The sequence below is a fragment of the Apteryx mantelli genome, chromosome 7, assembly GCF_036417845.1.
Source record: "Apteryx mantelli isolate bAptMan1 chromosome 7, bAptMan1.hap1, whole genome shotgun sequence".
Lineage (NCBI taxonomy): Eukaryota > Metazoa > Chordata > Aves > Apterygiformes > Apterygidae > Apteryx > Apteryx mantelli.
In genome coordinates this window covers 18,467,347-18,488,671 of record NC_089984.1, presented here as the reverse complement: position 1 = coordinate 18,488,671, position 21,325 = coordinate 18,467,347, and the positions used below count along the sequence as shown (strand labels likewise).

At 36.9% G+C, this 21,325-nt stretch overlaps 1 protein-coding gene across 4 annotated transcripts in view; it reads right to left on the bottom strand.

Moving 5' to 3' along the window:
* The window catches only part of KCNMA1 (potassium calcium-activated channel subfamily M alpha 1), a 545,630-nt gene that overhangs the window by 53,230 nt on the left and 471,075 nt on the right, over positions 1-21,325 (bottom strand). For all 4 annotated transcript variants that reach the window (XM_067299877.1, XM_067299878.1, XM_067299876.1 and 1 more), the window contains one exon: positions 9,314-9,407. In XM_067299877.1, the coding sequence (XP_067155978.1) occupies positions 9,314-9,407 (94 nt within the window). The remainder of the gene's footprint in view (positions 1-9,313; positions 9,408-21,325) is intronic.

The following is a 21,325-nucleotide window of genomic DNA, read 5'->3' as shown; positions in this document are numbered from 1 at the left end:
ATAGTGTGAATACCAGCTGTGGAAGATGATGTTTCTAAAACCTTGCCATTTGTTTCCCTAAGTTTCAATGCAAAGCATTGGCTCCTCAATAGTACGGTGTTATCTCTGATATGATGTGTTAGCTATAGGTTTCCAAACAAAAATCTCTCTAAAAAGATTAGGACTCTTCAGGAGCTTCCATTGAGAGATTTCTTTTTTTTTTTTCTTCTTTTTTTTTTTTCAAACTTGCACAAGGCAGTTCTCCATGAGCGTTTCATAGCATAGCACTGAAACAAAAGGGAAGTTCACTAATGAAATCTTTTTCCCTTCAGAAATCAGATGCACATGTGAAGGAATTGTCCTTTTCCCTTTCCCCTCATCAGAAACACTATGTTAAAAAAAAATTCTTAAAAATGCCACAAGCTAATTTCTAATTTCTTTTCTACTCTGAGATTTGAAAATCAATAGGTCATTTTAAGTTTTCACAGAAATGGGTATTTAGCAGTACTCCAGTCTCATTCAGAGAAATGATACAAACTGAAAGGAATCTTTCAGCAAACTAGGTGATCACAAGATATCTGACATCAAAGTTTGATTCAACTGCCTTGAGGTCCAAGAGAATTTTTAGTGTGTGAGTGCTTACAGTCTAGTGTAGTGGTCTCTTGGATTAGGGCCTTGCATCCTACACAGGAATGTTCAAAGCAGCTCATTTCAGAGACTTATTAGAATTGATTTTACCTCAATACTGTATTTCCTAGTTAACTAAGGTTAAAATACAAGTGTATTATGGAAGGGGAAAAGATGTGAATCATAAGATATAACTCCCTGTTAAAGTTTTAGGTAACTAAGGGATTTTTTTTATATATCCATATATGCACTTATTTGCAAGACGATAAACTACTTGGATCCTCTACCTTCACTGTTTGGGGTATGGCAAGGGGGAGTCTTAAAAGAAGCAAACAGGATATAGCACAATCAGTGTGAAGTAATTAGGAAATTATCATTTAAAACCATAGAAAGTATGCTAATAGATACTGTTGCCCTACTTTTATTCTAGGAGAATGGATTCTTGCCTGAGAGGGAAATTGTGATAAGACTAGCCATATTTTGTATTTCATAATCCATGGTTTTCAATATAATTGAGTTTCTTAAATTTGTATATTTTGGGCTACACTATTATTTTCATCTCTTTTATCAATGATTTCTCACCCTGAGTAAAATGATCCTTAAAGATGTCTACAGAGCTTGAAACTTGTTACTACTAAGATAAGACTTTGCCCTTGGATGTTAGCAGATACTTAAGAACAGAAACAATCTTTGGACTGTTTTTCTCAAAAATGTGGTTACTGTATAAAATAATACATTAATAAAATAGTATTACTACTTTGGACATATACAGTCTCTTTAATCTGATGATTTAAACCTGTTTTGCAAATACTAAAAATTAATTAAGACAGAGACACAGAGGCCAATGCTGTCAAATATGCCTAAGGGGTTTGGACGCCTTCTTCCCTTTAAAATTCATATTACACAAAGCATTACAGCCAAATCATGGACTGAATGTTTATAGAGCCTCACTGCCCCCCTCACCCTTGAAGATGGCCCTGTCAAGCTAGGCTTGAGTCACATTGGCAGGTTACTGTGGAAATGACTGCATTAGCACCACCTCTATTGGGTTCTCCAGGGCCGTAAAGTCATCTGCTTGCAAAAACGCTTGAAAATTTCACATTAAAGAAGGAGAAAAAAAGCTTTTAACAATTAAAATCTATAGCCTCTCCTTTAACTGAGATGCTGTTTCATATCACTTGCAATGACCAAATTATTTGGTTATTCCAGCAAGCAAAAGACAGGTATCTATGATACCTATGAGAGAAAAGTGCCAAAACTTAAATTTTCCTCATCCATAATCTCCTGTTTAAAAATAGCTTCTCTGGTTCTTATGGCAAATATTACATATGCATGACTTAAAATGAAGATGAAATACAATCTTTCTAAGTTTTTTGAAGAGCATATAATGCCACTTATGATCAATTAAACTTGAGAACAACACTAAATGCCATGCTACTGCAGCAAACCCAAAAAGCTTGCCTGGAAGATAACAGCCTAAAGCAAAACCATAAATCCCATTTCCAGTAAACCTACTGTGATGAAGCCAACATTACATTTTAAAGAGTACTGCTTTCCTTGCAGACATTTACAATTACTCCAAGCACATTCACTTCAAATTTTTGACTCTAAAACTTCTGAGTTATGGCTGGGGATGGGCAGAACTAGGAAAACCATTAGGGGTTAAATGGCTACCTCATTAAATGCCTCATATTAGTATTTCCTTGGATTTTGTCACACTTGTCTCAATCCTCTTGCCAACACTCATATATAACTGTGTATTACAGCAATATACCCATGCTGATCTGCAGTAGAACTCCCCCAGAAGTTAAGCACTGGGATCGAGTGCTGTATGACCAGTAGAAACTCTGGCATTGTTTGAAAGTAAACTGTGATCTGTGAGTCTTTATGCATCAGTGAAACAATGGATTGGCTCCTTTTTATTCTGCCCCAAATATCTCCTTTTATAAAATCAGCAGTGAAACACCCCAGCAGCAGCACAACTTCTTTCTGTGCTTGCCAAAATCTGCAATTATGCCTTCCTCAGGTAGCCATACTAGCTCTGGACTGTGCATATAAAGAGATGATTAGCAGTCTCCTGCTAGAAATTCAGGGTCTTGAAACTCACCAGTAATTTTGAGTTTTCCTACCTGACTCTGTGTGTGTGTGTGCCTGTGCGTGCGTGCACATATTTGTGTATATGCACACATAGTTAATTTTAGGACTAAGGGGAGGGTTTGCAGAAGATAAGATAGGAAGTGAAGGCACAGTGGAGAATGTCTCATCCCTTTCAAATTTATCCTACAACTACCCTAACAAATTGTGGCAATTAACATGCGGTTAGTGTTAGATGTATGCAGCCAGTGCAGGTGCTAATAATTGAAAAAGCATTTAGAGCTTTTACACCCTGGCTAAATATTTCATGATGTGCTGCATGTTTCACTATTTACTCAGTGGGCCTCTGTCACTTCAATCTTCCCTGACTGCTTTGACTGGTGCTATAAAGCTCAACCAAGATAGAGTGACAGCTTGTCACAGGCAAACACCAGTGCCTACTGCAGCTCGCTGGGACTAGCTGTGAAGGTTGTCACGACATTCTGATGGAATTCAGCAAATGTTTTGTGACTAATACACCCAACATTTGTCGACTACCATTAGCCATTCCCTGTGACCCTCTGCCGTCTGTGTGGATGGCATTAAGTTGTAATGAGAATTTGTTGCCTATGTGTGTTACACTAATGACACTCTCTTACTGATCTTTACTTTCATGGGTTAATCAGTGATGAAATTTGTAAGGATTCAGTGCCCAGATGCAAAGAGCATCGCAGAAGAAAAATCAGCACAAGAGGAGAAAGAAAACCTGCTGTTTTACTGTAAAATGCTTTTATTGTCATATGCAGAATCTATCCGAATACTGGCTACAGGCTCACATTTTCTTACACTTCCTAAATCTACAAAGAAGAATGTACCTAATACCCAGCTGGTAGACAGTGTCCTGTGCTAGCTTATGGGTGACTGGCTGACCACGTACTATAAATTCTGCCTGAACCACACTCCTAAGAATGCTAACAATTTCTCCTCCCTTCCCTCTCTCCTCCAAGTATTGCTGATGTTTCTTTTTTAATCTGCAGAAGCCTTTCCAAAGAGTCCAGGTTAATTTATCAAGACTACTAAGGATGCTGATATACAGTTGCATACTTTAAAGATCTTGCTGATTAAAGTTAAATTACCTTGATACCTCAGGACACGCTCAGAATATGCTCCTAAAGTATGAGTCCTCTTACATAGAAAGGTAGTAAAATAGTTGATTTTTAGACTTTTATATAAGCAAATTAAGAAGGGGGGGGGACAGAGCATGCTGACAATATATCTTCTGCTTTTAATACTTCTTGTTCATATCTACTCAAGCTACACAGCTAGCAATCTTTGAAGGAGAAAATACCAGAAAAAATAATTTTTCATTTATAAAAAATAAACCTACAATTAAATGGCATCATAAAATATAGGAGAGTTTTTTCCCCACTTTAATGAACTGTAGACTTTATACTTTGTGATAAAAGCAACCACTGCTGCAGGCTTATTTTCTTTAAGTCAACATTTATAAGCATGCATTATTTTCTTTACACCTCGTTTAAAGCAAAAGATGTTTTTCTTTCCTTTGTCTTGATCCGAATGCATTGTCTGTTACCCTGAACTTTATAGAAAAGCTTGCTGTGTTTTTTCTGCTGGCAAACTCTCCTTTTTTTTCCTGAAACTGCTCTCTCATCTCAAGAACACTTGCCCAAGGTTTCACAGTACTCTGAAAAAAATCTGACACCGTTCTTATTCCCATGGTTTATAATACCACTATCAATGGTAGCAACAGTCAGAGGGCTAGTGTATACTACCGTTATCATTCAAACCTTTTCATTCTATAACCGTGTTAAAAGCAGGTCTAAGGTAACATAGTGATTACTGAGCTACTCCTGTTGCTCATAGTAGTAGTAGTAGTAGTGAACTTGTAAAATAATATCAGGAAGTGAATTTGTGCTGTTAAATACCTGCTGTGTTGCAGCTCAATTATCATTGCATTTAGCATTGTATAAAGTTCACCTTGTACATCCTTAACAAGGGATGAAAAGTTTAGAGTATATTATGGAAATCTCCAAGGCTGAGGGATGTAAATATAAGTCATTATTATGGTTATTCAGTGAGCTTTCACCTCTTGAGATCTTCTTTTCAAAGCTAGTTTTGGGGGAGTCACAGACAATCAGATTAACCTCACTTCACCAGTTTTTACTTGACAAATGCTCCCCTCCAGACCCCTTATCATTTTTTTTTTTTGGTTCCTATTAGAAAGCTCAAAGTTTCAGTTTACGGAAGGGCATCCTACAATGGCAGGGGCAATACAAATCCACGCTGAGTGGCACTAGCAGAAATGTGTGTGTACATCTGAGTGTATGCAGCTGGGTGGGAGAATAGATGTGCACAGCCACTGTTCATATATGTAGAGTGTTACAGCCAGCTTCAGGAAAATAGATAGGAGCTTTTCTCCTTACTTTAGACAAAGACTCTTATTAGGTTTCCAGAAAAGTGTGCTGAAAAGCTCACTTTTTCTGTGTCACTTTGCTGGATTTTGACAGTCTTTGAGCAAGTTTTATGGTTTGGTTGGGAATTATTTTGGATCCTTGCTCAAGAAAAATCCTCAGGCTTATGAAATTCTCTTTGGCAACAAACTGAAAACTCAGCCTCCTCTGATGCCTCTGATTCTTATGTGACCAGGGACATTAATGATAATGACCCTTTGCTGAGTATGCTACTTGTCTAGAGGCCTATGTCAACTACACCACTACCTTCAGAGTAGACAGGGACAAACTATTTATTTGCTCTTCAGGCCCCTTGGGCCCTGTCATATGCTATTTGTTCTTGCATTAAAAGGTAGTTTGACTCAGCTGGGTTGACATTTCCTTCAACTCGGTGTATTCCACTCGTGCAGTAGCAGCTACCAAAGCATTAAGTGAGGACTTGGGCCCCAGCAACAGTCCTTTTAAGTGGCTTTTCTGATTTAAATCCAGGACTTCTCACATTTTTACTGGTCACCCTGGAATCCAAAACGATACATTTCTTTTAAAACTAGCTTTGTTAGTTGATACTGTATGTGATACAGCCTCCTCATATTTAACTTAGTTGTCCATTCTAAAAGTGAATCTAACCCATTTCTGATGTCTACAGAGAACAATTGACAACCTACTGTCTGTTTTAGTTAGCAATTTATTGGCATCTAGAGGCAATAGTATGCAAAGATGCCTTCAATCCACGCATCATCATCATCATCATCATATTTGATAATATGGATTTCTAATTACCTGTGAGTGAATTTCAAAAATTCCCACCTTCTGACAAGTTCAAAATAAGCATCTGTCAGACCTCTGGCCATGAGCTTCCAGGGAATAACCATGACATGGCTTCTGTCTTCTGTTCTGCTCCATTGATAGCAAAAATCACAACGTTTTATCTTATGGAATGACTTGATTTGCCCCAGACACCATGGAAATCTAAAACCTGTGCAGCATTTTCAAGGTTATCTTAACTGTAGGGCTGCTCAGGAAGTGACTCGAGAGTCACAGCTCTGATTACAATTTACAAATGAACTTTGCACACATTATTCCTTCTTTACATGCTCCAGCCTTGTTGCCCACCAGCCTCCTCCAGATCTGGGTCTGTAGCTGAGGAAACAGTCTGCTAAGTAACCAGCTGTTTTTGTTCAAGGGACAGGGTGAGGGTGGCTTTGAAAAGGAGCTTTTAAAGTAAATTTAGGGGGGAAAAAAAGCAAAGGTAAACATCAGCTACAGGCATGACAGTGCTTTCGCTGTTTTATCTCTTGTGTACTTTTAGCTGACATACACTAAAGATTTCAGGGCAGGCAAGCAAGTATCTGTCAATTTAGGTAATTTACGAGTATATAAAACAGCAGATAATACAGCCCACCTTTCTTTATGGGAAAGGAGAAAACGATCTGCCCATTACATTTGCAATGAAGTTAAACAGAGTTTTCTTCTGATTCAGTCAACTTTCTCTGATTTAGAACCTTGAACCAAAGTTAAGTCAATGTAGATATAGGATGCGACAAAGGGACTATTGGGTCTGGGGAGAGTCTGAGGGCGCCAATACAGGACTGGAGAATAAATTTAGCAGCAAGGTAGAAGAGGAAGAAAACAACGACTGGATCTGTAAGCCTGGCAAGTTCTCCACTCACTGCTCGACCTGCATTTAGCAATTCTGATGTGCTACTGAACAGACAGCTCAGGCTCAGGACGACTACTCTCCCTCAGTCCCTCTTCAGCAGGCAATGAAAGCAGGCTCCACTTTGAAAATCTTCCCCCATCATGCAAACTGACGCAGGCATGCTTTTCAAAAACCCACAGCCAATCTGTTGATCATTACTTATTTACAAAGGCCTTCGGGCAGAAAGTCCTGTAAAAACCATACTTGATACGGTATACACTAGCTTTTTCTGCTTGTGGAAAAAAAGTACCCCTAAGGCTACCTCAAACCATCACTTTCTATTGCACATAAAATGTACCGTGTAACACTAAAGTATTTAATATATATGGTATAATATATCTACAGGAAAGGCATTTGTGTAGAAGTATGTTACCCTGTATTTGGTAATTTGATGTTTTGCTGAAGGCTATGACTTGAAAAAGCCTGCACCTAGTACAGAGGACCTGTCATCTCAGTACCCAAGAGCCAACAGAATAAAGAAGTACCCTTAAGCAGGAAAACTTTGACACAGCTTTGAAGCATATGAAAACAGTATAACTCCCCAGAATTATTATTACTCAAGATCAAAGAAATGAGGCATACTTTACATAGCAAACAGGGACAGTGCACTCAGCTCCAAATGTTTCAGCTCCTTCTCTCTCTGTCTCTCTCTCTCTGTCTCTTTCTCTTTCTCTTTTTCTTTTTATCTCCCCAAAATTAAGATTTGGGGAGGGAGGAATCTCCCACATTTTTAGAACTTGAAATCGATAAAACTATTAGCATGAGATAGGAAGAATGCCCAGAGGTGAGTAAATTGAAAATGATACTAGCATGACAACTGGCATCACAAAATGAGAAGCTTGCCAGTATGTTCATTTTATTCTTCCTCATAAACTGTAAACAAGCATGTAAATCAGTGTCATATGGGCAAGGCTGAGCTAACAGGAAGGCAGAGAACTTTTAATGATACATTTAACAGAAATAGATGGTCAATGGAAAAAAAAAGACACAGCTGGGTGCATTTTAGTCTGTGAATCAATCTCACTTTTGGTTCTGTAGTCTAAACAGAGACGAAGATGACTTGTAGAAGTTATGTCCTTGAATATGCCCTAGATTGCAGTAACAATAAACAAATATGGATGCTTCTTTAACTGGCCAAGGAAATTCCCAGTCTATTGACTGAAATACAGAGAGGAAAATTATCTAGCTGTATCCAGAATTGTTAAAGGAACAAAGTCATTGTCAAAAATGAAAGAAGAGTGGTTAGTGATTTTATATATATATATATATAAAATATAAATATATATATAAATATATATATATAAATATATAATATATATATATAAAGAACTAAATATTCATATTAATTGTTTTCACTTACCCTCCACTACTGCAGATCAGAGTTACTGTACTAACACACACACACACTCAAACCCCAAACTGCATGAATGTGTCTGTTTATATATGTAAATTAGCTTGCATTTGTCTGTATGTATAGTAGCAGAAAATCTCTGCTATGATATTTAGTTCTGGATACAATTACGGACTGAGTTATCTAGCCTGGCTACTTGAAATATGCACAACCAGAGCAGGAACAGCCTGCTTGTGGAAAACTCCACAGCTAGGATCTGATCTTGTTCTGATTGACTTGAGCAGGCAAAGGGTGAAGCACAGCAAGAAAGAATGGAAATGCCATATTATTTTAATAGATTCCAATTTTCCTGTTGCAGTTCTATTTTTAACAAATCTCCTCTTAGAGGCAAATTGTCCTATGGAAGGAAACTACATAGTTATACAAAGGCTTTCTGGTATACATATATCAACAGGGGAAAAATATCACTAACAAGATGATGTTTTCATCATCCACTTTTAGAGTATATACTACCCTTTAAAAAAATCCTTGTATTCCATAATTAATGTGCTTTTAGCCTGAGTAAAACTGAATTAGTTTTGAACTTTGCTTTGGCAAGTACATAGATTATTAGACTTTTTTTTATCAGTCTAAATCAATTAACAGAAATTTGATTTCAATCGACAGGATAAAAGGAAGGTAATATTCAGGTTCATTTTTGATTGTGATGATACATCTCACATATGGCCTTAAGTACAGAAAACAGTACTCAGAGGGAATCCAACAAAAAGAGAATTGCCTGAGGCAAACTAACCACATGAGTTCCTCTGATTGGTTAGTGCTATCATTAGTGCCACTGCTGTTTAAGAACTACACACGGACAGGACAGGGTGACAGCTAAGACTTTAAAGCCTATGTATTTTTCAAACAGCTTTTCAAACTGTTTTTCATGACAGAATTTTTTTCAGCTCTATCATTAACTGCTGACAAGCTGACAGAATAAATACTTCAGCCTTTCAGAAACCATCTAACAATCTTTTTTTCCCACCCCTTCCCCTTATTTTTGATGTGGGGGGAGGAGAAGAGGAAAGAGGGAAGAAAGCAGATGAAGATAGGAGTTTCTTACAGTCTTACCTCATCAGTTTGGGTGAGGAGTTGGGTGAATTTCGCATGCCTCCATTTCGCTGCTTTTTTTTGGGTGATAGTGTCGATGGCTGCTCATCTTCAACTGGAAATATAAGGAACTCATGAGATTAAGTACTGCTCTAAGTGCAACACAAAATACAAGTGAAGTAGCAAAGAACACACACTCTATGTCCATTCACGCACTGATACTTCATTGCTAACATAGGCCCAACAGTAATAAAAATCAAATACATGTTAGTCAAAGAGATTGGTTTGAAGGAGAAGGAGAAGCAGGGAGGAATACCAGGGTTTTGAACACAGGCGTTCAAATTGGTTTCATACTTCAAAAACAAAGGGGGGAAACCACATTCGGGTTATTCTTAGAGTTATTTTCAGTTAATCTGTGCTACAGAATAGTAGAATTAGTGCTCTGCTATATTTCCAGAAAGATAAAGTGCTGTTTGCAATACCAACATAACAGCTGCCAGCCTGCTTTTGCTAATGAACCAGACACCAGTTGGTTCTTGCTCTTCACATGCCAAACAGCAGAGTCTTCATGAAGAGATGTAAAATATTCAATGCCTTGATGTTCAATGATTCAGTTAGTTGGGACTGTGAATGCTGCCTGCCATTGTGCACAGATCTTCAGCACAACTCAGACCTCATCACTCCACCCTTCTCACAAAGGGGAGCTGTTATAACAGGAGTGACCACAATGAGGTTGAATGGAAGTGGGGAGACAATACCTATATAACAGAGGATGCATGTGTTATGCAATCTTTTAATGAGGATGAGGAGCATTTTCAACGACAGATCAATTTCCAGATGTAAAATCACTTATGATTTCGACAGTCATAACTACTCTTGGATAACCTAAGCCATAATACTCATTGCTTAAACAAGTGCAGCTTCCTAATAACTTATCTGTAAGTATTAACCACCAGCATTATGGTTTTAAGGTGGTTACTGCACTTAATAATTTGCACATAAGGGTTGCATTTGCTATCAAAGGGAATCACCTTATGTCTGGTTTCCCCAATTCAGACTAATGATGAATTATTCTTTAAAAAAAAAAAAAAAAAGATCTTTTTCCATCTATTGTTAACTGAAAAATGAACTACAAGATAATATAACTGAGGCCTAGGAAGCTGTTACTTTAGAGCCAAAAGGAAAAAGACTATTATTAGTAGTAGCCATATTAAAGGAGCTTAATACACATTAGCAGTGCACAAGCAGAGGCTGCAAAAAAAATTCTATTTGCAATGAACTACATAGGAACAGCTACAAAAAGCAAACCTGGACATATGTCACCTGCCCTAGATTTGTCTGGGAACAAATTAAACAATATCCTTCTGCAATAACCCTCTTCTGACACTATTTTATTACAGTCTGCATTCTAGCCTGTCATGTCTGTCTGGGTTCCACAATCTGCTATGGAACTTCATTTTGCCTTGGTCAAGACTGAAGGACTGGGCCCTGAAAAGACAGATGTGCTGTCTTTTTAAATGACCTGGCATCACCTAAAACATCCAGGAAGTTAAAACCAAACAACGCATAACAAAAGAAAAAAAAACCAATCACCCCAAACAGTGATGTAAAGGGCTATACTTAGACTGGAGACTGTCTTATAATGATTTATTTCACTAATTTAACTTTCTTTTCTTTTCGGGAAACATTCCCAAAGACAAAGCCATTTTCTTCTGACTTGACTATTTCTTTTTTTTCTTTTTTTTCTTTTTTTTTCCCAGAGCCCTGTAGTGGAAATGCTTACCAGTGACTGGTTAAGTACTATTTTTTGTTTGTCTGAGAGCTAAGTCCACAGAAAATTATCAAAAACATACAGTTCGAAATTTGCTTTGCTTGAGAGTTTGTTGGAATTAAATTGGATCACTTCAGTATTCAGCTATTTGTGACCTGAAGTGAATAGTCACAGAATTATTTTGTTAGTAGTATCTTCCTATTTCTGATTATTAAAAAATTGCAAGTATTTGTACATTTCATAACATCCCCTGCAAATCACTCTCTTCAAAATGGCATAGGCTTGTTTTAAACTTGCCTATCAAAAAGTTATTCATGTGCTATTCCACATAGGCAGTAAGTTGTTTTCAAGGTATACACTGTGATCTCTTATTCTTTACTGGGTATAAATATTCACTTCTAATCTGGTGGACTCACCACTTAAAATATCAAAGGAATAAGAAATATGCAAAATGTTCCTTTACAGAAACCAGCTACAACTTATATGTTTCTCTCTGCTGGTAGCAAAAATTATAAATTTCACTTAATTTAAACTGATACCATGGGGTTACAGAATGTTTATCAGAGATTCAGTATTGTACTATAAGAAAAATGGATTGTTTTACTTTTTCACTAGTATAAAGAAGCTCTACACCCATCAAGGCAAATTTGCCAAATCTTATTTTAATAAAGGACAGGTTAGATTGTATTATAGCCAGAAATATTTCTATGAACAATAGAAAACACTATTAACTAAGAGCACTTTTCCAAGTTTTCAGCTAGTTAATAAGGCTCATGTCTGATCCTTTCAAATGCTAAAAGTTAGTGCAATAAGGATCTTTTGTTGTGTATGGTCCAACAGCTGTTTTTTTCCAGTGTTATCAGCTGATACTACCCTGCCAGCCAATTATAAAACAAAGTCTTGGTCAAAGTCTTAGTATAAAACAAAGTCGAGTAATCATCCAGAATGACCATCTGTAGAACTAGATTTTAGCAGTCTACAGTGATTTTTCATACTGCATCTACAATAAATAAGCTCCTTCTTTTGATAGTGCTTGTCATCTCCACACTATGCTGCTGTCACTAACTACCTGTAAGGTGCAATGCTAATGTGGCATATGAGCTAATACCTGTTAGCGAACCTTCTGAGAGCTCTCAACTGGTTGCTAAAGCTGTGCCTTGCTTAAGCAAGGGAGCCATTTATTTTCATTGCAGCAATGAAAGATGATCTATCTTAATCACATCACATTCAACAGGATTTTGTTTTTCAATGAAATCTGCATGCAGAGTTTACAGCGCATCTGCAGTTTAGAGATGCAGTTCCATAAAAAATGGGGAAAGGGAATACGTGAAACGGAAATATACGAACGGTTTGTAACAGCGCCCATTACCTATGGCTTCGTTCTCAAAAGCGTTGCAGTGATAACTCACAAGTGACTTCTTAGTCATAAGTAGGATATAAAACATTTAATTATTATCCTTCAGATACTCTTATCAATTTCCTGCATATTTAAAGAAACAGATCTAGCAAAATTTTTAGTAAAGCCATAAAATATCATTTTCATTTCATGGTTCCTGTGTCTACATGAGAGGAATAAAAATCAAATTAAAAGGGAGTCTTAAATGTACTTGCTCTTACGAAAGACAACCATATTTGAATAATAGGCTGTGATATATGACAACTCAACTCTGATGTTGTATGTTTGACCTAGTGCTTTTGTTAATGAGAATGTGCCCCATTTTTTGTATTTTTGATGTCTTTATGCTATAGGAATTGTATTAAAATACAGTCATATCATATTATGAAGACTTTTTTCACCAGCTTTCACAAAAAGTGCAAATAAGTTCAAGAACTGGACACAGAATTTTATAGAATCTGAACTCAATCCAGCCTCTGAATTCTAATAAAATTCAAGCGCTTGTTTTTGCACATCCCTAAATATAACACTTAATACACTATTGTAACAACCCAGTGCTCACTACTCTAATAGGCACAGAATCTAACAGTTTTACAGTTCAGGAAGACTCAGTGCTAGAAAAATGTCAGGCAAGTCTAATGAGGCTTCAGATACTCTGGTTTACACTGCAGTTTAATTTAAAGTTACACTGATGTTTTAACATGTTTGCTTATTCTTGAGTAAAGAGGATTCATTATTTCAATGACATAACCTCCAGACAATGTTCCATGAATTGATTTAAGATGTGCTGGTAATTTTAACAGCCTTAATGTGGAGCTGAACATCTGTAATAACATATTACTTGACTTTTATCCTCATTTCTTTTTTTAAGCAAAATAAAGGGAATGTCTTTCAGAAACAGTGGGCAAGTTCATAACTTTTTCCTTTGTTATTTTGTGACCATTTTTAAACAAATCTGTCTCCTTCACTGCCTCTGTCAGGTCACTAGAAGCAGAGTTTACAGACACAGTTTTTTAGAGCCCAAAAGGAGCTGGAATTTTGAATAACATTTGCATTACTGAACATCACACAAACTGGAGTACCTGGTAAACTCATTTTTCCTAGAGTGTAAATGCATCAGAGCAAATAACCCATATGAAAGATAAAGCACAAACCACCCAGAAACATTAGTTGAATAGCTATCTTGATTAACTTATTAATCACCACATCTGGAGAAACCCACATCTGTAAGCACTTAACAGAGCATTAGTAATGTCACAGTCACATTGAAAACAGACTGCAAAACCATGCACAAACCAATCTGTATTGCCTTATACATCCAACTACGGGGCTACCTACGGAGATCTTGGTTCAACCCAGGCTTTTGGAAGTGGTAGCGGTATTTTACAGGCAAGCTGAGAGCCCTTTGCAATCTACAGTAGGTAGATTTTCCTTGTTCAACAGAACTCAGTAAGTTAAGGTGCAGCAGCGAGGGATTGTTGGGTAGAAAGAGGCTCCCTTTACGGTTATTAACAAGTGGAACAGGTTCCAGGATTTCTTCAGTGGACTTGGCACCAACCAAAGAATTAGTAGTTGCATTCTTGAATTGATATGAACATTTTGGATAACTTGATCTAGCTGCATTCTTTACTTCTAAATAATAAGAAAAAATGTAAATTAATGTCTTTATATTAAAAATTATTTCAAACCACAGGCATGAATCAGTTTTGATATCATGTGGAATTACAGATTTTAAAGCTTAAAGTATCTGTTTGTGTAGCTGAAATAAAGGTTTGTACCTGCAGCTTTCTTAAGGTTGTTTTTTTTTTTTAATGGCTTTTTATAAGAGAATACTTATAAAAGGATTATTCCACAATATGATCATCTTTAAGCAACAATCCTATCCTAGGGTAAGTGTGTCTGAGGGAACATTTATTTCCCACATGTTGATAAAGGCTTCAAGATTTATTAGCTGCATAAGATGTTTATTCCTTTGAATCTAATGAAAATGACAGGGGAGGCAGAGCACTCTGTTGCTATTAAAATAAATAAGGAATAATAAGAAAAGGTAAGGTCAACATTTCAAAATTGTGCAAGTACAGTTATGGAATTAAACTGGTGTTTAGGAACCTAGATAAAAGTGTTTGGGTATTGCGCAGTGCTGAATGCCATGAATTTCAGGAGGTCATGCATAGCACTTCTGAAAGGAAGGCTAATCAGTTTAATTTCCTAAATACGGATTTAGTTTGAAACTGTGAACTTTAATCTTCCATTTCTAATACACAGAAGCTTATTTAACGAAAACAACATGTTAAATAAAAACTCTAATGAATGCCATCCTCTGTAAAAGACAGTAATAAAATATACTCTAACTTTTTGGTAAAAATAAGCAGTAATGATCTTCTATTGCTTGTTTTATTCTGAATGAGTATATTATAGAGAAGAGGGTGTATTACTAAGCCAATAAGACCTTATATTCTGTTATGTATTATGAGGTGAAGAGGTTAGGGAAGGAGTAGTTTATAGACTGATAATCTTGCAGCACTGTTTCCATATGTTTGAATTGCCTTAAAGTTTCAGTGGAGAACTTTGAAATAGCCAGTAGCTCAAGACTGAGGAGGTCATGTTTTTTGGCATCTTTACCTAGTTTAACCAACAGATAAAAGTGTTATCTGGTAACCAAATGGATACGTAAGTGGCATCCACATGCTTGTCATTTGTGTCCACGGACAAAATGTATCTCAGTCACAAAAAGGTGATTACATATGAATTACAAGAGTCATTTGATATGGTTCAACTATCTGGTGACAAAGTATCCATTCCCAGTCAATGGTTTCTGAATTAATGGCTTGCAACTACTCTAACTGATGTGGATAGAAAAGTTTTGAACAGCGTCAGTAAAAACAAAACCAGAATTTAACTCACAGTGGTATTCTGCTCTTTGCTATTAATAATAAAATACAATGTATAATAATAAAAATGCATCATGGCAGTTCCACTGGCTTTTAAATCCTTAGATGATAACATACATCTTTGCTTAGCAAAACTTCCAGAAAAGATGCGGGGCATCATATTGGATAAATACAATACTGGAAAATTACCAACCTCACCTCAGAGTTACTGTTTTTTTGTCAGGTCTTGTGCTTCTATCTTAGGTATTCCTCCAGATAAACAATTTTCATATGATAAAATATATCTGCACAGACCTATCTCCCTACACAAGCCACTGATCAAGCACGTTTTTCAACACCTTGAGACCTAACAATCTGGTTCTATTTTTTTTAACTACAGACAGTAGCAGTAGAAATAATCTTTATAAACCTATGTGCCTGCATCAAAATATCTCCACACACACAACAGATCAAAATCTATTGCCAAGGCTTATCTCCCCTCCAATCAAGTATTTTTAATAAACTAGTTTTAAGAAACAATCTTTTTGCAGACTCTTCTGGAGTTCAGCAGGTGATAGCCTCAGACACCGGTTCTAACTGTTAAGCACTAACCTCTCATAAGGGCGTATGCTTTATGGTCTATTCCATGCAGACATAAGCAAGCTTTCCCAAGATTGGGTGCTTGCACTGGCACAGCATAAGCCAGAACTAAAAGGCCTTGTCTTTCAGTAGGGCTTAATAACTTGAGCTTGGCTTTAATAGCATCACATGATCTTGTTCAGCATGTGGGCAGACCAAGCTGCTTAAAACTCATCCCACTTCCCCTTATCTCCAATCGTAAGGATAGATACTACCACTGAAAAGCAAAACATCAAACAATGGGGATTACAGAGTTGCCTTTATTCGTCCGACTACTCCAGATTCAAGGGTTCTAACTACCAGTTTCAGACTATCACCTCTGACCTTCACCCTCTGATGAGAAGTAGCCTCAGCTGCTTCAGATGAAAAAAGCAGCAGCCACATGGTAGGTGACTGTGAAATAACTTGTCCACAGAACAAGTTTCTTTCTGATCCCAGCAATCTATGGCTCATGGCTTTTTATTCCATCTTGAAAACCAAAGATGATAGTATAATATCTGCATAACCTATCTTTGGTAGGGATAATTCTCTCTCTCTCTCTATTCCTCTAATATAATTATGTATTTTTTACCCCAGGAGAGTAGAATTTATTATTTTTAGTCTAAATAGCCTGTTACAATGTACATGCATACTGTGCTGCAAACACAACTACTTCAGGATACATATAGCAATACATGTGCATACACAAAGATGCAGTTCTGAACAGAAAATATAATTGTCTTCAGGTTAAGCAACACTCTATAACTAGGAGTAAAATAAAGGCCAGTACCATCACTTCTACAGACACATACTACAATGTCCAGAATTTAAAACACTAATGCTTTTAAAAGTATCTTGTTTTTCAGTATAAGTTTCTTTTTTTATGAATAACTTTTTACAAATCTGATTGGGTGTTTCCACCATTGGGTGGGCTGATTTCCATCTAAAATGTATTTGGGGAACAAAGATTGCTATTAATTATATGGAACAAAATACATCCTTACAGACTGTCGCTCCCTCACTAAGTTTGGCAACCGAACTGTTTGGGTTGGGGTAATTCTGTTGTACCACTGTGTAATTTTAAGCCACCAACCTCAGAATCCACAAGGGTTCTCTTCCGAGTATGTGATCAGTTTAGCACCAGTGAGTCTACCACAAAAGAACTCTTTCCTATTCACAGTTAGGTACGTTTTTCTTTATTTACTGTGACACAGGCCTTTATTTTCAACGCAAATGGTCACTGGACAAGTGTGATGCCTGGATTGCATATTTTGCCACAGTTCATTAGAACTGCTCAGGACACTCACCATGTATCCAACACATTTACTAGTTATTTTGAGAGAAAAATAATGGCTTATTGAGAATGGCAGGCAGTAAGGAATTGGTAGGAGTAATCATTTAAGAAATTCAGTGTTTTCTATAGTATTTCCTAATCCCATTCTGGGCAAACGCTATCTGTTTTATGGTAAATGCTGTGGAGAACTTGATCAAAAATCCTGTCAACATTAGCTAGGTAAAAAATAATGCCTATAAAATGTGAGGTATTAATGTAATTTATGTAGAGGTATCAAGCTGCATGCATTCCTACCCTTTCCTCCACCCTCAAGAATTGCCATTCAAGCTCCATTTTAGAAATGAAATATACAGACTTGCTTGCAGACTACATTAGGGAATCATGCCTGTTTCTACTTCTATACATTTTATTTATTATAATGAAGATAATTTGAAATGCAATCTGCAACTTCCTGAACATTTTTAAAACAACCAACGTAGTTAATTGTATGCCTATGGCAACCTCTATTTATTCTTTGTGAGCATACACTTGCCATAGCTTAAAACTGGCCTGAACTTTAATTCAAGTGTAACAAGGCAGAATACCAGTTCAGCACTTTCAACGAAATGGCTGAAACTGGCTTCAGCATGATTTGCCTGGAAGGGAAGATGAAAATGTGTTTTAAAGTAGAAAAAAAATCCTGACCAAAACCAGACATTCTAAACAACTACCACCAATACCACCACTCCTTTCCTACCCCATGTCTATCAGCTGCTAGGCTTTCAGCGCTGTTTTTCACCAAACACTAACACAGCATTTTCCCTTCATAGTCAGCCATCAGCCAGAGCTGTCACTTGCAGATACTTCATTTTTGTTTCAGTCTAATTCATATTGCACCCACTTAATCTCTGCAGTGAGTAATGCCATGTCTTTGCACAGATATGCCAAATCCAGCACTAGAAGAATAGAGTGTTTTCAGCAGTTAAGCCAAGCTGGTTTGAAAAACTATTTGCTTTCTCCCCCCAACTTCACTGTTTTCTTTCTTCTAAGCATCCTCCCAGCTGACCTTCAAAGCAGCAATCACCATTCTGCAATCTGGCATCATGTCCATAAAGCTCAGCTTTCACATGGTCAGTGAAGATGATCTGCAGTTCTGTATTACTAAATGCAAATAATCAATATGTTGATTGAGCTTTTGGCTACGAGAGTTCTTTTGCTGGGAGTGACAGTGAGCACAACTTCCCTCTTTCAATGACAAGCCTGCTTAGACTTTGCTACCTACCACTTTGTGAATCAGGCAACTGAAAATACCCACAGCAATTCCTCCAAACTGTCAGCTATTGCTGTGATTCCACCCAGCATCCCCTGTACAAGACAACAGATTAACCATTAGACTAGATATGTTGAAAATATACAGCTTCAACCTTTCCCCAGCTAGCTCAGAGCAATGTATAGATGATTATTTCAACCGTCAGCTGCCGCATAGACTTAAACCCCTGCACAATAACTCCTGGATTCATCTGCCCCTTGTCAAACTTGCACAGCTTTAGTTTGAGCATACATAGTGTGGCAGTTTCACTGCGGATCTAGAATAATCCAGACGGCTGCTGTCTCTTTGTTAACAGGAAGCTAAACTGATGAGTTTGTAATGCATTTCTTATCAAAGGTAGTTTCAGAAAAGAAAATGTACCCGATCAGTTGGTGCTGGAGTTTAGCATAATATTGAAATAGGGTTTAATCAGAACATTTGTTACTTGTCCAGAAAAAATATTATTCAGCCCCTCTAAAAATCACTTTATGCCAATGAATTATTTGTTTTACAAATTTATAATTATTATTATTTTTTTTTTTTTTGTGTGGTAACAGATGTAATGAAATCATTGACTAGAAACTACAATGCAATGGTGCCTGACAGTACACTAAAATGTTAATTTTAGAAAACTGCAGAGAAGTGTTTGGTGCCTGCAATGATAATTTGAATGAAGGAAAATGATTGCAGTTGTTTCCTACGTGCATTGCCAAATCAAGGAAACGCATTTCATTTCTTTTTGTTTGTACAAAGAGAAACAGATTTGCTCTATATTTACACATACTAGAACCATTAGAAAAGCAGGTAGGGCTCACTGGCTATCAGCTGCAGTTTGTGCTATCTGAAGCAAATTAGAAAACATAAAGATGCAAAAACGTCAAGAATATACCATTTCAGAACATTTTGCAAATAGTTGGAAATACCGAATGGTGCTTTTGAGTCTTTACATAAGATATTCTCTCAGAAACAGCACAGTCCAAAAAGCCTTTCTTTTTTTTCTTTTTTTTTTTTTTTTTGGCCCAGGCTTATACCTTTTGGCTAAGGACATATAAAAAATGATTGAAAAGAAAAAGAATTGTTCCATTTTTTTTGTACCTGCTGCTTAATTCTTTTATTAATGTGTCTTTCAGTCTCACCTTTCCTTTTCCCTGAATGCAATATAAAAGCAGTTAATACAAAATGTGGAATGTTGCTAGGCTGGATCCTGTTATATTATTCTAAATGGCTGCTCTGATATTCTATTAAACTATGATAAAGTTAAAATACCTGAGCTTTTAGGGTTAAACAGGTATACAGAAACAAGGATACACTGCAAAGGTACTTGGAAACCCTGCAAACTTTTAACTCGAATCTATTTGATAAAAGAAGTTCAGGCTAGGCTTTTACACTACTTAAAACCTTCAATTTACTTTTAGGGGTACAGTAACCCCCTGTGGTTACTGTAGAACTCTGATTTTTCTTTGCTTCTTCAGTTTAATCCAAGAGCAGAATTGTTATAAATGCTTCCCCAAGATACCTGTTGTTCTCACTTCACCATTATTATGACTCCAGCAAGCAAATGGTTTCAGGTTGCTCAAATTGTGGCTGATCTAAAGTCCATTGAAGTCAGAGAAAAGATTTACATTGACTTCAGTGGATTTAGATCAGGAGCATTAAGCTGTTCATATCTCATGCTTCAAGGTGCAAGCTGATGAAATGGGGCAGGAAGAAAGTGTTTCCCGTATATACAGTAATGCACAATAGGCTTGGGCACTTTAGAGAAGAAAGGTTTCAGATTTCAAGGACTTGATTTCTTGTTCCTATACAGAAGAATATACATAATGGAGCACTGTTGGTATGTAACAACCATCTTCCCCTTTTCCTCACAAATGTACACAATAAAAAGAGCTACTTTGTTTAAATCCTAATCAAATCCTAATTTATATTCAGACTGAGTTGTAGTTCCACTGAACCTTGAACATCTTTTCTGGTTCAGATTTTAGTATTCCCTGACACATTTTTCTTGGATTTTTTAGAGTCTCCATTCCCCATTGCCTTCTCAATTTACGATTCACTCTGTAACTGTTTATTCAAGTCATTACATTGTTATTGGCAAACTGTCAAATGAAAAGTTTAAAAAAAAAAAACAGTGTATTTTTTTTCTGTCCATTTAATAGTCCAACTGACTTCTCCACATGTTGCACCCACACAGAATACTACTGGAGTAAAGTAAAGTTTTTTTGGAGAAAGGGGGAAGAAAGGAAGATGTGTCTAAAGTGTAGAACTTAAAACAGAACTCAGTCTGTGTTCATGGGGGTCTGGTCCCCAGACAAAATCAAAGTAAAGGCAATTGACTCTGTCTTTTCAGAGGACAGTGTCACAGAGTGCACTCTGGAGAATAAGGAGACCCAAAGTCTCTCCTCAGGTATGATAGGCATAAATATTCCCTGACTTAAGTTTTAAATTCTGTTATTTCATTATGACAACCTGTTCTGCTATCTGGACACTGAGGAGGAGCAAAACGTTATCCCCTGTCTCAGAATAAAGCTGCTCTGACACTGCGTGTCCTACCATGTCACGATCAGCTACAAACTCCAGTTTTAGAACTACATACGCTTTGTTTGGCAGAAGCAAAGTGCAAAAGGATTGCTCACAGCCACACACTAACTTTTTAAATAGAGTATTTGATTGTCCCATGGCTACAAACAGAGGACTGGGAATCTCTTGACTGAGAATTTAGTTCTACCACAGATCTTTTATACAGCCTTGGGCCGATCACCTACAGTTAATTCCTTTTTGACTGAGTTCCATACTCAG